This window comes from Ambystoma mexicanum, chromosome 14, assembly GCF_040938575.1.
Source record: "Ambystoma mexicanum isolate Mex_15411 chromosome 14, UKY_AmexF1_1, whole genome shotgun sequence".
Classification (NCBI taxonomy): Eukaryota; Metazoa; Chordata; class Amphibia; order Caudata; family Ambystomatidae; genus Ambystoma; species Ambystoma mexicanum.
The window spans coordinates 68361498-68379988 of NC_090940.1; the positions used below are offsets into that span (position 1 = coordinate 68361498).

An 18491-nucleotide genomic window follows, 5' to 3' on the forward strand; every position below is an offset into this window, starting at 1 on the left:
TATTGCACAACATATGAGGAGACAGTTGGACAGAGAAGTACGGTCCAAAATTATGGCAGAATACCCTAGACCAAACCTTCCAGGTAAGGTGACGGACACCCCGGACTTAGATCCGAAGATGGTGACCTTTGTCACCAAATCAACCCAAGACATTAGGAAGGGGGTGGACTGAGCTTGGCTTGGATGCCATGACAAACTCATAGATCTTGCGGGCCCGCTCACAAGGATTATGGACCTGGCCGAGAAAGCCACAGATACAGGAGCACCAGTGGATGCTCGAGCCGTAGCCAGCTGGGCACAGTGAGCAGTCTCCCTTTTGGGCAATGCTAACTACTCCCTCTCATCAGAGAGTAGAGGAGTGTTATTGAAAATAGACAACAAGCTCAGTGACTTGGCCTTGTACAAGACACGAGAGGGCGCAAAGGGATTCCTCTTCAGGGAAGCTTTTGCCAAGGAAATAGCGCAGTTCATGGGAGCTTACTCAGCCCTAGAGAAGGCACAGAGCTCCATTCGAAGAATATTCCCAGGACGGGTTTTCGCAGGGACCGGACGGCAGCGGGGTCGGGCATCCGATCACTTTGGCATGCCTCGCAGACCCCAAGGACCCAGGGCGCAGTACCAGAAGAGTAGGCAACAAGATACCTTTTTCCCAGCCAGAGCCCTTTTCCCCCAGGAATCGTAGGGGGAGAGGGGCCTACAGACAACAGCGGTGAGTACCCAAGGGGCAGCTGTCCCGGAAGTGGGGGGCAGGATGCTCTTGTTTTTGCATGCTTGGCGCAAGCTATTCAGTGGAGCATAGTTGTTACAAGCAATAATCAGGCATGCAACTAGAATTCGTAGGCATTCCCTCTCAAGTGTAAGAACCCCCAGCACTGTGCATGCCCCTAAGGGAGCAGGAACAGCTTTTCAGCAAATTGCACAGCCTAGCAGCCAAAGCAGCGATACAGCGAGAGGTGCAGGAGGACCAGGGTTTCCTCAGCAATATGTTCCTTCCTCGTGCGCTGGGGGGAGCAGGTCAGACCAATGATCAACCTGAAGAGTCTGAACGAATGGATTAGGTACAGACACTTCAAGAAGGAAGGGATCCACCTTCTACGTGACCTCCTCAGGACGGGAGACTGGCTCATCCAGTTAGATCTTAAAGACGCGTATCGTACCATTCTGATAGCATTAGAACATCAGAGATACCTTAGTTTCCGGTGGGGCACAGAGATCTGGTGGTCCTTCGGGCTAGCATCACCACTGTGGGCATTTATCAAGATTATGCGACCAGTGGCAGCAGCCATTCGAGAGAGAGGGATCAGGATCATCTACTACCTGGGTGATATTCTTATTCTAGGCCAGACTGATGCCATCCTGCGAGAACAGGCCACATGGGTATGCAACCTAGTATCCTCCCTCGGTTTTATCATAGGCAGAACAATCGGACCTTCGACCCACTCAGAGAATAGAGATTCTGGGGTTCATCATAGACACCAGAAAAGCCTCTCTCAAGTTGCCAACGCACAAAGTGAAGGCTATAAAAAAAGAGCTAAGCATGGTGATACCGAAAAAAGTTATTTCGCTTCGCAATCTAGCTCGGATAGTGGGTCTTCTCGCAGCCTCAATTCAAGCAATCTTTCTTGGGCCGCTTTATTACAGAGCTCTTCAAAGGTTAATCAGGCATCTCTCTGGGGGCCTAAGCTATTACCAGTTTGTTACTCTAGCTCAAGAAGCTCTTACGCTACTGCATTGTTGGTTGCAGAATATGGAAGCCTGGAATGGCCGGGCGATCTTCGGAGACACCCCGGACCTAGTCATAGAATCAGACACAAGCAGAGCCGCTGGGGAACGTGGTGAGGAAGTTTAGAAACAGGAGGGAAATGGTCCGAAGAGGAGCTTCGCCTTAGCATAAATTGTTCAGCGCTCTTGGCGGGTTCCTACGCCTTATGCGCCTTTACCAAAGACTGAGTCAATTGCTGCGTCCTTCTCAAGATGGACAATATTTTGGCCGTCCGATGTATAAACAAGCTGGGAGGGACCTACTCCAGGATGTTAGCAGAATTAGCAAAGGATTCTTGGCATCACTGCCTGCGACAGCAGATATCAGTGTCTCCAGAATATTTGCCAGAGGTACAAAATATAGTGGCAGACTGGAATTCTCGATATCTGGTAGACTCCAGCGACTGGAGGCTACTGCCAGACATCTTTGCACAAATTCAGGAGATCTGGGGCCCGCTGGACATCGACCTATTTGCATCCAGGCTCCACCCCCAAACTCCCAGGTACTTCAGCTGGAGGATAGTTCCGGGAGAAGCGGGGACAGACGCATTCTTGCACAGTGGACGGGAGCAGTTCACTACGCGTTCCCACCCTTCCTCATGCTGACGAGAGTGCTAGCGAAAGTCTGCAGGGACCAGGCAGAGTTGGTGTTGGTAGTAGCAGTACGGAAGTCCCAGCCGTGGTTTCGAGTAGTGCTTGAACTTCCACAGATTTGCAGAGGATACTTCCTCACAGGAGAGACATCCTACGGGGTCTGAGCGTGCAACTTCACCCTCTAGTAGAGGAGAACACCCTGCGCCTGATGGCATGCAGGGTTTCACGCAGCGATGGGAACTGCCAGGCATTTCGCAACTCGCTGCCGATTGTATTAGAGACTCCTGGGCGCCTTCCACCATTAGGAGCTATGGGGCCGGGTGGCAACGCTGGTCCGTCTACTGTGCAAGCTTTGTTATTGATCCCGTTTCAGCCACTTTAGTACACGTACTGAACTTCTTGGCAGAGAGGTTCAACGATGGCTGCGACTACAGGACAGTTGGAGTTTACAGGTCTGCTATATTGGCAGGGCACAATAAGTTGGAAGGGAAACCGGTAGGAGAGCATCCAGCAGTTCTGCGCTTACTTAAAGGGCTAAAGCTACGGCAGCCACCAGAACCTAGCTATTCCGTGCTGTGAGACTTGCAAGTAGTGCTTCAGCTATTCGCAGCATGGCCGGATAATAGGAACCTTTTGCAGTCTCAGCTTTCAGAGAAGATGGCCATGCTTCTCTGCTTCATAACGTGTAGGAGATTGTTGGATGTGAAAGCGCTAGAAATAGACAGAAAAATGTTCTATCCGGAAGGGGTAGACTTCAACGTAGCGAGCAGGACAAGGTCAAACACTACAATTATTTCATACCCGTACTTCCAGAGTAATAGCAAGCTATGCGTGGCGCAGTGTATCAAAGACTATGAGTTAGCTGCAGCAGAGTTGAGGCCAAGAGAGGTCACCCAGCTTCTAATCGCGTGCAGAAAGCCCTTTCATGCAGTAGCAACAGCCACGATTGCGAGATGGGTCGGAGAGGGTATGCATTGGGCAGGTATTGACTTATCGAAGTTTGGTGCGCATTTTGCAAGGGGCGCTATGGCATCTAGAGCCTTTACGGCAGGGGTACTATTACAGGATATCATGAAATCAGCTGATTGGTCTAAAGAGTCAACATTTAAGACCTTTTATTTTAAGCCTATTTCTCAAATAGCGACTAGGGTGATAGACAGCTTTGAACAAGCATTAAGCTTGCCTCCTGTCTTGACATAGAATGAAGATTTCCCATGCTTACAGCGCAAGGTAGTCTTGATTCTACCCCGAGCACACAGGTGGGTCTATACAAATTGTATTGATGAATTTGTGTCTGCGTATTGCTCGCCCTTATGATAGCGTCTCCATTTGTTTCAGGAGATGAGCAGAAGGCCACCTGAGCGATGAACAGGACAAGGATCACGAGTGAAAATTGTGAGGAAACCTCTTCATCGTCGAGAGGACTAGGTTACAGTACAAGAGACTGTTCCAGTAGTTCGGTTGATTTCAGTTGCCTGCTGATGTTCGGATTAAGCCAGAGTTTGCTGCCAAAGAAAGAGGTGTAGGCATCTGAGGAGGCTTACTTATAGGCAAGGGCAGATCCTGATAGGGCAGAAGGAGCAGCCCAGGACTACTCAGAACCCGAGGATTATGGGGATTTGTAGTTCTTAAGACATTTTACTTTTGTGGTTAAAACTCTATGGCCCTTTTTTGTTTGAACCTCCAGAGGAGCTTCGGGGGCAACAAAAGATTTAGAATTTTGAAAATGTGAAATGCCGTGAGAGCAGTAATAAAAAAGGAAAGCATAATGCTTGCCTCTGTGTCTTTAATAGAATCAAGACTACCCTGCGCTGTAAGCATGGGCAATCATCATTATATATTAGTGATTACTTTGTAGGCAAACAAAGGTGGGCTTCTTGTGTGGTGCCAGTTCCCTTGTTTTGCTGTGGAAAGAATGTGTTTTCTTGGGAAACCATACCACCAATGTTGTTCCTGAGTGTATAGTCTAACATGGACAGTTACAGAAATCCAAAGAGGGTTTGTTTATGCTCTTCTGGGATTGCCCATTGTTTTGCTGTACTAGCTGTTTGAGCATGTTCCTGAAAAGTATATTGCAAGCTGAGATATTCAAAGCCAAGTGATATGCATACTTCAATATGAGCCGAATGCATGAAGCACTGTTTGCAGCATTAATTTGCTGTTGGGTGCAATACACACTAATGCATGAGAACTGTTATGCATTGCTTTAAGCACACATCTCCTGTTTGCTTTTAGCATGCTCTAGAAACAGGATGAATCTGCTGTCTGGGTGAAGCTGGGAATTGATGACTTGTTTGAGGGTGACTTTTTCGGCTTGTGTGTAGACTGCAATAAATGTATTGATTACAACATGTATGTGGTGCCCAACTGGAACATTGCACTGAGTGCAAAGCAAACAAAAAGCACTGAAGAGAATATTGCGTGGAACCACAACCTGGAAGCAGTGTGTAAGAAGGTATTAAAGCATGCAGTCAGTGGCGTACCAAGTGGGTTGAGGGGGACAAGCTGCCCTTCCTGTTGCTCTTTTAAGAGCAAGACCGGGAGATTTGTCAGTGGGACACCTCTCCCGTTCGGCACCTAAATGAGGGTGCCCCACGGGAAAGAGGTCGCGCTGCAAGCAAATGTGTGCCGAGCTATTCTCACTCAACACAATCATTGTCCTGGCAGCAGGACACCTTACCCTTTCTGAACCTGAGAGGTGTCCTGCTGCCAGGACAATGTCCCAAAGAGCTGCAGACAGCAGAGGGGATCTCACGTTGCTCTGTGTCAACATAGCCTTACAATGTGAGCCATTAGGCACTGATCGGAGGGGGGAGAGACTATTAGCAAGGACTTTTGTCCTTTTAGAAATGTGGCTCTGATGGAGTGATCGGAAGTGAGAAGGGTGCATAATACTTAATGCTTTATGAAATAATGTCTATGGCTTTAAAGCCCAAGGAGGATTTGTTAGGCTCACATTAATCTGCATGATGCTATTGTGCCTTTGCATACAGGATTGGAAAATAAAACTAAAGCCATACTCTTATTGCTCAGCATATTTCAATGACAATGTATATAGTCTATAGTTAGTTTACCATGAAAGGCTTGTTCATTATGTAGTGGTTTAATTCCAAGGCATTCAGCATTTCTATAAATAAAGTATTATTTAAGGACATGAAATGCAAAGCAAAACCTTAATAAATATCTATATCAACTAAACCTGGAAAGATGTGCTCAGTTGCTTAAATTGTCCACGTCCCGGTTTCACCGTGTAACCAAACTGTGTGTTCCTGGGCAAAACATTTTATTGCACTGCGTCTTATCTGCAGCTCTGTACGTGATTTTGATTCCTGTCATAGCTTATGTTAATATAACATGCTAATATTTTTTTTAAAGCCTGACTATAGAGTTGCTCCATCTTTATATATAAAGTGGAATACATGCATGTGTGTATGTGTGTCCGGCTATACAAATCCACACCGTTGAGCCCACTGCTACCAAATTTTGCATGGATTCCTCATTTGACTGGGGCAAGATTGTAGCCTATGTTTGGATACAAAAAATGCACTCCGTAGACACCCTCATTTACTGATGCGCACCCAGTTCCTCTACAGTAGGTATTAGAAGGGGGCAACATTTTGAAAAGTTTCTGAAGCAAAATGTCTGATGTGTTGGTTATTCCTTTGAAATGTATTACTACTGTATACAGTTCGAAAGTGTTTATTAAAGCATTTTAAAAAGGGAATAAAAAAATGTTTTTATCACACCACTCCAAATATGGTAAATGGCAAGGTTACAGTTTACTTACATTCATTCACGAGAAGAGAGAGCACAATCAATCTTTCTTTGACATTTTCTCAAATGTGCTGAAGCCATTGAGTGACTGAAACATGCTGCACAAAAAACGAACATCACTTGGAAAAGCTCCATCTGATGCAAAGCGAAAATCAATATCAAGAGCTTTTGAACCACAACAACAAACAGCAGCACGACTTGCCGACCAGAGGACAAGAGCAACTTTCTCCAGGGCAAATGAGATGCCAGTGCAAACTGAAGCAAGACTGCCGACAAGAGCAACATCTTTCAGGGCACATGAGACACCACTCAACCAGGACACGGGCAACTCCGGGTACCCCAGCTAGTATATAATAATAGTTCAATTTAGGTATTTTGCACCACAAAGTTGCCACTTGGCTTACTTATGGGAACCTATTCTAAAGTCCCTTCAATGGTGCCCCCAAGTATCAAAGACTGATGATGCTCCTTGCAACGTCCTTTTTTGTGAAGTCACTTCTGTTGGTGCAATCCATATGCAAAATAGGAGGTTTGCATGTATTTTGCCCAAGCGCGCCTGGCCGGAGCTCCAATAGATGAGTTTCCTACATCTGTAATGAGCCTGCAGTTTTATTTTTTTTGATATGTGTTAAAATGCCATCTGCCACTAATGTTACCAAAAAAGTAGATTATGGTAGGGGTGGGCGGTTTTGGGGCATGAATGAGACTGTATGGAATTGAGCACAATGCAGCACATTTGGTGGGGAAAAGAAGCAGGACTTTTTTCATGCTCCCCACCTTTCAATGCTAGATGCTCCTGTCCCCTGCATGAAGTCTGTCTCTAAACGCAAAGGTTACAACAGACATCACTTCACTAAAGTGGAATGTACTCTAAACACACTGGCTTCTGCATGCATTCTTGTTCGGGCGAGCCACTTACTAGAATCATTGCTTTTTAACATGCATTATTTGCCAGTGTGCAGCATGCTTTAATCGTATGTCACTTGTCTATGTTCCCTAGTCCCTAGGCGTGTTCCTGGCTTTAGAATTCCTGCGTTTTTCGCAAAATAAACATATATATATTTCACTGCATAAATGTCTTAACCGGTTTACTTTGTACTGAATGTTGCCCCAACCCAGAATGCACTGTAGACATAACATTTTGTATTTGTATTTTATTGAATTTATATAGCCCTTTAATCCAAAGTGCTTTACATGACAACAAGCAAAATACAACAAGGATAAGATGGCAATTGAATCACAACTCGAAGAAACAGTATAAGGAACAATTTACAATATTGCAGAGGTGAGGAGGAAGTGGGGAGGGGCAGACTTGTGGGGGGGAACGGTAGGTGTTAGGGGAACATGCACTTAATGCATAGCTGTCAACCATTTATGTTGCAAAGGCGGGTGAAAACACCCCATTTTATTTTTGGTGGTGAGAGGCCCATTGAAACGAATGGGCGTGCAGGAGGCTTGGTGGGTGAGTCAGCTGTTTGCAAGGTGACATCCGCCAAAAGCGTGTGAGTTAAGAGCTATGCTTAATGGTTTGATTGCAGTCGTTTTTGTAACACGCTGCCTACTCCAATGCAGGAAGCACTGCTTTCAAAATACAATAAAAGCCAAGCAAGGGGTGGATGACAAGAACCGCGCCCCCCGCTGCCACGTGACGTGTTAGCCAGTCCAGGCTCCCTAGCCAATAGAAGGTTCTATTATGGGATCCTCTCTGCAGCTATGAGCATCGCTCTGTAAGTCACATATGAAATTATAGAGGCACTTGGCGAGCAGTTGCATGAGCTTGGACAGGATGTTAAGCACTTACAGGAATGTTTCAGGGTTTCACTGAACGTGTGTTAGGTACACGCGCTACAACATGCACTGGAACAATTGCAATATGGCCTGACTGGAGCATGCAATTGTACCATGCCCTAAATTGCACAGCATGGTCCTGGTTGTCGGAAGCAACTGCCACAGCAGAAGCCGGCTGTGGGACTGCACTGCCGTCTCTTACCTGATAAGAGCCACGACTCTCATGCTTGCTGTGTTGTTGTTATTGTCCAACAACACGTGCAATCACTGTTACACTAGACCCGGAAGCGAAGGAACACAACACACTCGCCGGCCATGTCTGCTTCAACACATACCAAGGCAAAAGACGAAAGACCAAAACGCTCGAACACGGCGGCCATCTCAGAGAGGAGCGTACAACACACTGCCTCATACAAATATCAAACAAAAATAATAATAACATCTAGAATCTGACTTTTAAAATTGTGATTGTCAATTATATACGTGCTATAACATTCAAGCACTCAACTTTTATTAAAATTAATTAACATGTACGTGTAGTTAAAATACCTTTAAACTCTGCATTTTTTTAATATATATATATATATATATATATATATATATATATATATATATATATATATATATATATATATATATATATATATATATATATATATATATATATATATAATTATTTCAAAGCCTATTTGGTACCATCGGTCACAGTATGTACCGACTGCAGTAGCCAAGAATAGCCAGCACCTTTATGTGTGGATTTTGAAGTAGTCATCTTTGTCCTTCGTTTGTTTCTTCGAAGGAAACTACAACCGGAGGGCGTAGAGTACGGGACACTCCTCAGAGAAGCTGAGTCACCAACAGCGACTCTGCATGGCTCCTGGCGGTACTGCAGGGCCGGTGCACAGCTGTGCCTGCTCACTTACTAGAGATTTCCCAGATGTTAAAGATGTTTTCCTCCATTCTACCACGAGGCTAAACTCACCTAAGTTTAACGATCGAGGGAGATTTTGTAGATCAAATATAGAGCTTGTGCATAATGCTGCGTTTTATATGCATACAGTGCAAGTCTACATGTGAACAGTGGTGGAAATGGAAAAATATGGTGGGGGATCCCACAAGGACCGGGGTAGGGGCAGAGTTTCAAGGATGGGGCGGAGTTCCGAAGAGGCAAAGTTCAGAGGGGGTGGAGCTGGCAGTTGACCTCCATCAAAGCATACATGCCAACCCTCCCGATTTAGGTGGGAGACTCCTGACTTTAAGGTAAAAAATCTATCTATTTTTCTCGTTCTCCCGCCTGTAATCATTCTATCCCCAATGTATTGCCATGGAGAAATGTACATCTCCCGATTTCCCTGACGAAATAACCCTACCAGGGGCATCGGAATGTTGGCATGTATGTCAAAGGAAATGTTCAAAATAATAGTTTTAAAACGGCGCAGTTTCTTTCATGCTGCTATCTCCACACTATTTATACTCCGACTGTGGATAAACACACACGTCTACTTCCCACGCGATGTCTCCTAGCAGCACCCTATGGAAATATTAGAGTTTACGGCTAACCAACAGTGAACTCTGGCATTTCCCAGATATGCCAACATTCGTGAGCACCCGAGAGGGAGATTTCTTTGCAGAAATCAGGAGAATGTATTTTTCACGTAGGATTTCATTAGAGTTATAATTATTTTAGTCGGGAAACGGTAAAAAAACTGCACGTTTTTTAATAAAAAAATCGGCAGTCTCCCGCCTAAATCGGGAGGATTGGCATGTATGTATTTCCTGATGAGCACCTAGATAAATACATTCCAACCCTCCTGAGTTAGGTGGGAGACTCCCGACTTTTCTTGACAAAATATTGCTATTTTTCACGTTCTCCTGCCCAAAATACAACTAACCCCAATGCATCCGTGTGGGAAAATGTGCGACTCCCCATTTCTCTGATGAAATCTCCTGCCCAGGTGAGTCGGAATGTTGGCATGTCTGTAGATAAGTGACTTGTTGATAAGCACCTAGATAAGTGACTTGTTTTGAGAAACAGGACACTGACCTAGGTGAGTGAGTTATTTGTTTTTATCCGCCAGGCATTTGAATTGTGTTTGTTATTATCTGGGATTGTTAAGAAGCGCATACATTTTCTTGAGACCACTTGTAAGCCCTTGGAGATTGGTTTTTGATTTTCCTTTTTTTTTTCATCTGAACTGGCTTCATTTTTGTCCCCTGATTTTGAGCAACACTGTCTGATACTAAACAAATAATTTCAACTAGAAGAACTTCATTCACTGCATCTAACACAAGGATCCTGGTCTTTGAGGTTAGAGTAGAAAATGCCGTTATAGGACAGGGCACAGGCAGGTGTTTGGCCAATGTGTTTAGACCAGTGTTGGGACGGAGTACTTTAACAGCATTGAAGTTTTGATTCTTAGACTGATGCTCCCATAATTTTGTTAAAAATTCCAACGGGTCAATCAAATTGGTATCTAGTGTCTCATATAGCCTAGTTTGAGCCATTAGGGCAGTGTTCATAACAGACAATGACACTTCTACCAAGTGGGAGGGTTCCTTAGGATAGTTTCCTGGTTGACAGGGCGTGGGATTGACAAAAGAAGCTGAAGAGCAGCTCGAAGACTCTGATGCATTCCTGAATAGTATAGGCGATTGCGACACGTTTAGGTGAGGAAGGGACAAAGACTGGTTTTGTGAAGTAGACCTTTGGGTATCTGGGACTAAAATAACTTCTGAGCCTCTTTGGTCTGGAACTGCAATATTAGGGAGTGTTGCAGGTGCTTCTTTCCTCGACATCAATTGTGATTGTATTTCAGTTGTTATAGGGCAGGTCTCAGTCATTTCTCTGGGTGGAAACTCCAGAATAACTTGGTCTGAGGAATGCACCTGGACTTTCGTAGTAATTGGAGTTCGAGTTTCTACAGAATTGTCACCATCTGTATTAGCTACCTCTATTAATGGATAGTTAACAGTGAGCTTATTAGTTAACACAGGGGGATTGCAGATGTCCTGATTACCTTTGATGTTTGTAGGCAGTATTATAGCTGTTAACGCATCGGACATCAAGGTGTCTGAGATCTCGTTAAGATCTATTAATTCTTTGCCTTTAAGATGCGTAAGGAGCATTCATAGACGCTTTCCACTTATGTGTTTTGTTAATGCTACAAAAGTGTCTAATGTCATTTGTTAGTGATTTGTCTCTATTACGTTTTTCATTCTTTGAGGATATTATGTCATTACTTGCAGATATCTGCAAGTGGTATGCTGAAAGGTCTGGTAGGTTAATTACACATTGATTTTTCGGCATCACGGTTTTTAATGTGTATGAGTAACTCATGATGTATTCCCCGATGGAAGGGATTGAATAGTCTGAATAGTGATAGTTCAGGTAGATATTTAAATCTTCTTTAATTATCGGCAGCTTCTTTTCTGATTTAGGAACAGTTGTAAAAGAGTCACTTAACATCTGTTGACAACATTTCAAAGAAACAAGCAATCATTTCGTCATTCTGGTCATTCCCAAGCTAATCGCAAATTCAGATAAGTGAATGGCTTTGAATATCAATCAGAATAAAACACTCATTAGCTTCTGCTTTACAATTCAATCAATTTAGATTAAGAATCAGTTGATATTGCGATCTACCGCAACACATAAACTGTGTTGGGTCTAAAGGAACAAATGTTCCAACTCTGGAAGGGAAACAGGTTGTAGTTGTAGCAGCGTGCAGGTCTCGGCTCAAAAGTGTGGCGTGCAGCACAGAGTTTAGATAATGAATATGCAAAGGTCTTGGAACGATGGTAAATTTCAGCACTGGTCTCCAAGGCACTGGTCTCCAAGGCGAAGCCCGCAGTCACCGAGGTACCAAATGGAGATAGCGGCTGTGTCTATGTACATGGAACCATAATAGTTGGAAACACAGTTTGTTAAATCGGGTATAGTGAATGGTGGTTCAAAGGTCGGGACCCGTAGTCACCAGCCATCTAGTTATTACTTGACCTCATGCAAAACAGAAGGAAAGTCGTTTTGTGATTCAATCTCTGTATGAGTTTATTAGTGTCACAGAACTAGACCACAGTCACTTTCTGATTTCATGGCTAGGAGCTTAAAATAATCGACAGCTGCTTTGAGTTGTTTCCATGCATACACACATGTTGATTCAAAGGCCAGAGCCAGCAGTCGCCAACCGATCGTGTCCTCAGATTTAACAGAATTCGGGAGTTTCAGGACCACAATCGTGGAACAAACAAGGAAGCCTTTGGTAGTAGTCAAATGGTTAGTTGTTAAGCAAGGCACCAAACATGAATGTTGTTAGAGGTATTGTAAGTTATTCAAGGACAGGTTAAAGGGTATATAGCAGAGCCAGGCTTAAATGGTGAGAGAGGGGGATGTTCAACAGTCACCTTTTAGACTTTGTCGGGTGTTCTCTCCGCTGCTGCACACCAAACACTTTGCTCCTAACTTTGCGCATGTGCTTTGCGCGGGAGTGTGCTTATGTAGGCTGGTCCTCTTGTTAAAGGGGCAGTAATCCTTTGAATCTTTACTGAATGTTAGTTTCAGCAAAAGTTTTCAGACGGCACATAAATCCAAAGCGGAGACCGGAGAGCAGCTTTCAGGGAGGGTTGCCACCAAACACTTTGCTCCTCACTTCGCCAGATGTGGCATTTATAACGCACCTGTACACAAGTGTTCCTAGGCGCAAAACAAGTGTTTCTAGGCACGATAAGTACACTACGAAAAATATGATTACAATGTTACTGTAATGTGATACACATTTCATACAAGGATGGGGCACCATATGTATCGTTAAAATCAGTGTGTATAGGCCCATATTACCAAATTACTCTGAATGCAAGCAGATGTCCAAGGCCAAATGATAAGGATGTGTTATTATATGGCACTTACACTTACGCGCTTAATATAGAACAAATATACAACAAATATACAAGTAATATCGCCCAACCTGTGTTGGCACTCAATTATCAACCTCAGATGGATGAAAGGCTGAGTTGGCCTTGCCGGGATTCAAACCTGCAACCTGCCGATCACACACACACATTGCTTCAGTGAGCGCTCAACCCACTGAGCTATTTTACCAGCTACAGCTATCTTACCAGCTATAGTAAAATGAGCAATGTCGGAATGTTCTCAAAGTCAGAAAGAAAATTACACTCTGTAGTAGAGACCATTAAACTGGTAACAGATTTAACAGCAGGCCAGTTCATCTGCAGGTCTGGTGCAAAGTTGGCCACATGTCAAGCCTTCGTGGATCTTCTTTTCAGGATTCAGAGGTTGGCCTCACATGGCATCCCGTACTCTGGGCACTCGTTACCTCATACCTGCAAACAAACATCCTGAACAGCATGCCATGCAGATAGGAAAGATAGACACATTACAACAAGGCATTCATTGTGGCACAATGAAATCAAGGACCACTTTATGTGCTATGGTCAAACATTTCTACACTGTACACAAGCTTTTAGGCACAAGGATTTTTTCAAGTGACAGAGAACACCGAGATGGAATGTCTTGTGATGATCATAACAGAGACAACAGCAGAAAAAACATGCTATAATTGCAACCTGCAAAAAGCAAAATACATAGTCCAAAATGGATGCTTATTCTACTCTAAATGCTTTTTGGAAGGGTTTGTCTGCATTGTGAATTTGAGGTGTTTAATAACAGACCAAATCAGTAACACACGCCCTGAAGTGTGCCTGAAATAAATGTTTAATGAGCAATTATTGTATAGAATTCCAGAAAGACAAATTATTTGTTACTCCTATTCTTTCTTATTTAAGGTCACGGCTCAAAGTGGTACACTTGTGGAACCCCCTGTTGTTTTTAAGAGGCCTGAACAAGAAAATCAGCCACTCCAGAAACAAAGAGCCACTAGGTGCTGGCCCCAGCCCACGTGCTTCTATTTAAAAAAGAAAACAATAAAGATTTTGTTTTACATTTCTTTTAGGGTTAGCAATGGCGACCAAAGGGGTAGCAAGGGAGACCTCAGGGGTCGCAGGTGCAAAGGTATCAAGGCCCTGATACCTTCGGGTCTGGCGCGCGCTACAAATAAAGAAAGAAACAAATAAACAAACAGACCCTTAGTGACTCGTAAATGTCGTCCCTGAATACTGTTGAGGGTAAACTAATAATATGGATACAATTGGCATTTTGTAGCTGTCATTTGACAGGCAATAGGAGTGAGAGATATCTATCTCTATTTATATAAAGCAGAACATCTGTCAGTTTGTTCCTTATGCAATTCCACCCCGTTTCACCAATCTGCACCAAATCTTGCATAGTTACCAGTTAGGACCCTCTGGACATTACTGGCTGCATGACATTTGGGCACCCCACCCCATTCCCTGGATTTCAGCCTCTTCACACATGAGACGGTTGCCTGAAATCGTCAAACCATCAATGTGTTTATAGGAGGACCAGACAAAGCTCATTTTAAGTGTCTCGACACAAGGAACAAAGCTTGAAGGTGCCCTCAAAAATCTAATTGCAAGGCCCTAGAACGCACAGTTTCTGAGATATTTGCACCGCAACACACTGCACCGAAGGTCCCGCCGTCCCAGTATGCTGCAGCATGCCAACTGTTGCCTCCCCTCCACGTCTGCTCAGGGGTATGTCAGCCAGCCACACGCTCCCATTCTTAGTGCAGTTTACTTCGGAGTGCAAAGCACATCGAGTGATAAGCGACTCGGAACAGCGACCTACAGGATCATTGATTTTCAACAATTGATGAGAGTATTATCATGTCTGTCTACAGAACCCGTGCGGAGTACAGGTACTTTTTGCGTTATACAGTATTAATAACGAAAAATACATAACAAACCTTTTCAGTGAAACCCAAATAACGAAAGAAAATTCAACATTTCTAATAAAAGTATACGTGGGGGGTGGGTAAGGGATAAAAAAGCAAGGGGGGCTTGGCGGCGGGTTAATAAAGCAGAGGAAATGGGGGGTTAGAGGGCAACCCCCCAAATAAAAAAAGAAAATGCGACATTATTTTGTTATTTAAGTGTCACTAAAAATGTTATTTATTGTGTCGTTTTAAACACATGGAACCCTTTTTGCTAGTAAGAAAACATGGAGTAAGCCGTTAATTTCCAGGATGACATGGATTCAATTTAGTGCCTTGAATAGTAATCAAGCACCCTGGTGGGTATGTATGTTTCTATGTGTGATCCCTGATATGGCCAGCTCTGTTTGCTGCACTCAGCATCTACACAGCGCTAGCACTTGGGTTAAAGGAAAAAATGCAGGAGGTTGGGTGGAGAACTAAGGCTGATGGGACATAGGGAAGATCCAAAAGGCCATTTTCTGGCATGGTTTCCCTAAATCTGTAAGCTTTGTTTTTTCTGGAAGTTTGTGAGAGAAGCGGTTTCTCACATTTCGAGAGGAAGTTAATTCTAAGCTAGGGGCTCCAGGTGCAAAGCCTCTACTCCCCCCACCCAACCCTCTAATAGATTGTGAATACGCAGAGTTACTTTTCTGTAGATATTAGTTGTCTACCCATAATGTCAGTGAAAACATGTCAACCAGATATTTTTTGGCACCCTTTACTGGTTCGATGTGTTAAAATCGCAGCAAAAATGGCCATGGACACAAAATATTGCGGCAAACAGGCAGTGGTTTTGCCACCGCAATCCATGTAAAGGATGCGGGGGAGACCCCCGCAATCCCTGACCCATTATACCATTTAAGGGGAGCCGGGGACACCCCCATAACCCTGCTCCCCTTAAATGGATCAATGGCGTACACCTTTAACGGGTCAAACCACAGCATTTTTGCAGTGATTTTTTTGTACAGGCGACATTTTTGCAGCAATTTTATCACTGCATACCCCTTTACTTGGCATGTGAAGACCAAATTATGGCCACTGAGTAAGGGTATGCTCCATTTCTTCTGAACTCTGTGTTGTCAACAAATCATTTCAATCCAAGTGGCCACCTAACAGCTGCCTTCTAAACTCTTTTTAATTTAGTCACTAGTCGTTTGGTTGTAATGGCATTTAGGAAGTTACAGTAGCCCGGGTGGACATTCATTGCCCCCCTTCAAAGGTCTGTATACATTTAGTATCTATGGAGTACTCCTTTTCCGTTCAGTGTAAGGAAACAGGTCTTAAGGGCTTGCTTTACCTAGCCACAATTATACCTAGGATTGTGATCATGTCTTGTGGGCAGGAGATGCGGGTGGGAGCAGTCTTTATGGAATGAGAGGATCCAGGAATACAGATAATGGCCTAACTTATTCATTTATTTATTTCATTGGAGCCAACCCTCCTGCATTCATATCTGAATTTGATCCAAGCAAAGGTGACATTTTAAAGTTATATCCTCGTTGTGTCCGATATATGATATAGGGCTGTGTATCAGCTGTGAAGGCATAATGAAGCAAGACACAGAACAGATTCCGAATTCAAAACAAACACTTTTATTAACGTAAATGTCAGCATGAAAAAAGGCCTAACGTGCCCTATGTTAATAAAACTAAGAAAAGATTTAAACTGAAGAATCTGTCTGTGTCCAAAACCTATACTTGCCCTCACAACTAATCTATGCAATGTGTAGGGATGTCAGCAACCAAAAGAAACAATGTCCGGCAGTAAGTTCTGAGCCTCTTCCAGCTCGCAGCTTCCTTTCAGATCCCTTTCCCAAGTATAAAACAGTTCCAGCTAAAAGTCTTAAAGTTACCTCTCTTGAGTTCAGGATGATACAGTTTTAACCAATACTCAGGGTTCCCTTCCCCAAGTTTGCAGTAACATAGTTCCAACCACCAAAGAACCTTGAGACTCCTAGACTTAATTTCAGCAGCACAAAATATCCTTTGTCTTTTTAAAGTTCTTTATCACTCTTGTGCCTTCTTTTTATGGTTGGTTTTTCATGTACGAATTGTAACTGTGTTGGAATAAACTTGAATGTTTTAATTCATTCTGCTTTCAATGTAATTTTCTGTTATGTGCAGTTTTCACGTAATTTGGTATCCAATATGCCTTTCCTTGTTGCAATGTTAAAGTTTCATTCACTTTAGAATTCAGCATACCAAAGTTTTTCTTAGATTTAAAGTTTTATTCATTTTAGAATACTGTAAACACTGTTTTCACTTAGATTTAACATTCTGTTTTACCTATGAACTTAATATGTAACAGTTCTGCTCTTTTGGAAAGTTTTCACTCAGTTTGGTATTCAATAGACATTGGTTGCATTTGTTAAGGTTTTCGTTCAGTTCGGTATTCAATAGGGACAGGTTGTGCTCTGAAAACACTTTCCATTCAACCCGCTGTGTAATATTTCTTTAATTCACTTCAAACGAAATGTCCACCATTCAGAGACTTTCGAAAATGTGTTTCCTCCAACAAGCGACCACTCCTATATAAAGTAATCCTAGTATTTCAATATTTGACAATGGATTGAATCAGAGACCTTCAAAAACGTGTTTCCTCACACATGCAACTACTGTGATACAAAGTATTCCTTGAACAGAAAGTCTAAACGCTCGCACACCGGGTTTCTCTATTACTAGAAACTCACTGGTCATGTTCACAGCATGCACCCAACGGCATGGATCATGCGCCCTTCCGTTCTTCACGCCAGGGGTCCAACTCCTGCCCCTCAGGCACTCCTGTGGTGACCTCCTGACACAGGGGAATGAGCATCTTCACCACAAGAAAAAGGGACAGCCTCTCCACACGGCTCCCTTCACAATGTTCGTTATGTTCCACGGAGCCCCAGCTCCTATGCCACTCTTCCATGGACTGCCTCTCTCTCAGACCTCAGCGTCTTGGGGTGTTTTACAAATAAAGTTCCCTGCTGCTTGCACCGGCTTTCCTGCTGCGTGTCTGTCACCCCAGTCACTCTGTTTGTTGCTGGGCTGGTCTCCTTCTATACACCTTCACACCTTCAGCCCTTTGACAGGTTGTAGGTGTGGATGTCCAATCAGCCCTGTCTGACCACAATTAAAGGGACATGCCTGACCTTAACAGGCATCTTCCTTGCCCCTGTACCAGAGTGGTAAAAGAGCATAGTCTTCATTGCTCTTAGTTGCCTCTTCTTCGTTCCAGTAATGTCAAGTGTCAATTGTGGAGGAATAAGGGGAACTGGCTTATAACAGCCCATGAAGGTTGGGGGAAGGGCTGGGTTGGTTATCAATAGGGAAAGGGGGATACCATGTCTCACCCAAGGGTACCCCACTCACAGTCCCCAAGGACCCTTCACCCAGGTGATACGCACCCGCTTCTCCACTCAGGATCGGAATCCAATAGTGATGGCCTTTCCCTGGCACAGATTATCCAAGGTGGTTAGGAGTGAGGATACCCTCAGGTTTCTCACCCAGCATACATTTGTTTGTTTACCTCATGTAGTTTGACGAGGTGGGTGAAGGGATACATGTAGACATTAAACAAGGCTACAGACAAAGATGCACCCTAGGACACCATATGTCGACACTCAATTCCATCCATTGCTTTCTGCTTTTAAGAAAGGACCAAAACCAACTAAAGCAGTCCTTTCAATCCTGCCACCAAACAAAAGCAGTGACAAGTCCAGTGCTTTCTGGATTCTGTCTGCAT

At 43.8% G+C, this 18491-nt stretch overlaps 1 protein-coding gene across 1 annotated transcript in view; it reads right to left on the reverse strand.

The window, feature by feature from the left end:
• Positions 1–8243, reverse strand: part of DPH6 (diphthamine biosynthesis 6) — a 785760-nt gene extending 777517 nt beyond the window's left edge. The window contains exon 1 of the mRNA XM_069638528.1: positions 8120–8243. Within this exon, the coding sequence (XP_069494629.1) occupies positions 8120–8142 (23 nt within the window). The 5' untranslated portion in view covers positions 8143–8243. The remainder of the gene's footprint in view (positions 1–8119) is intronic.
• Positions 8244–18491: the final 10248 nt, after the last annotated feature.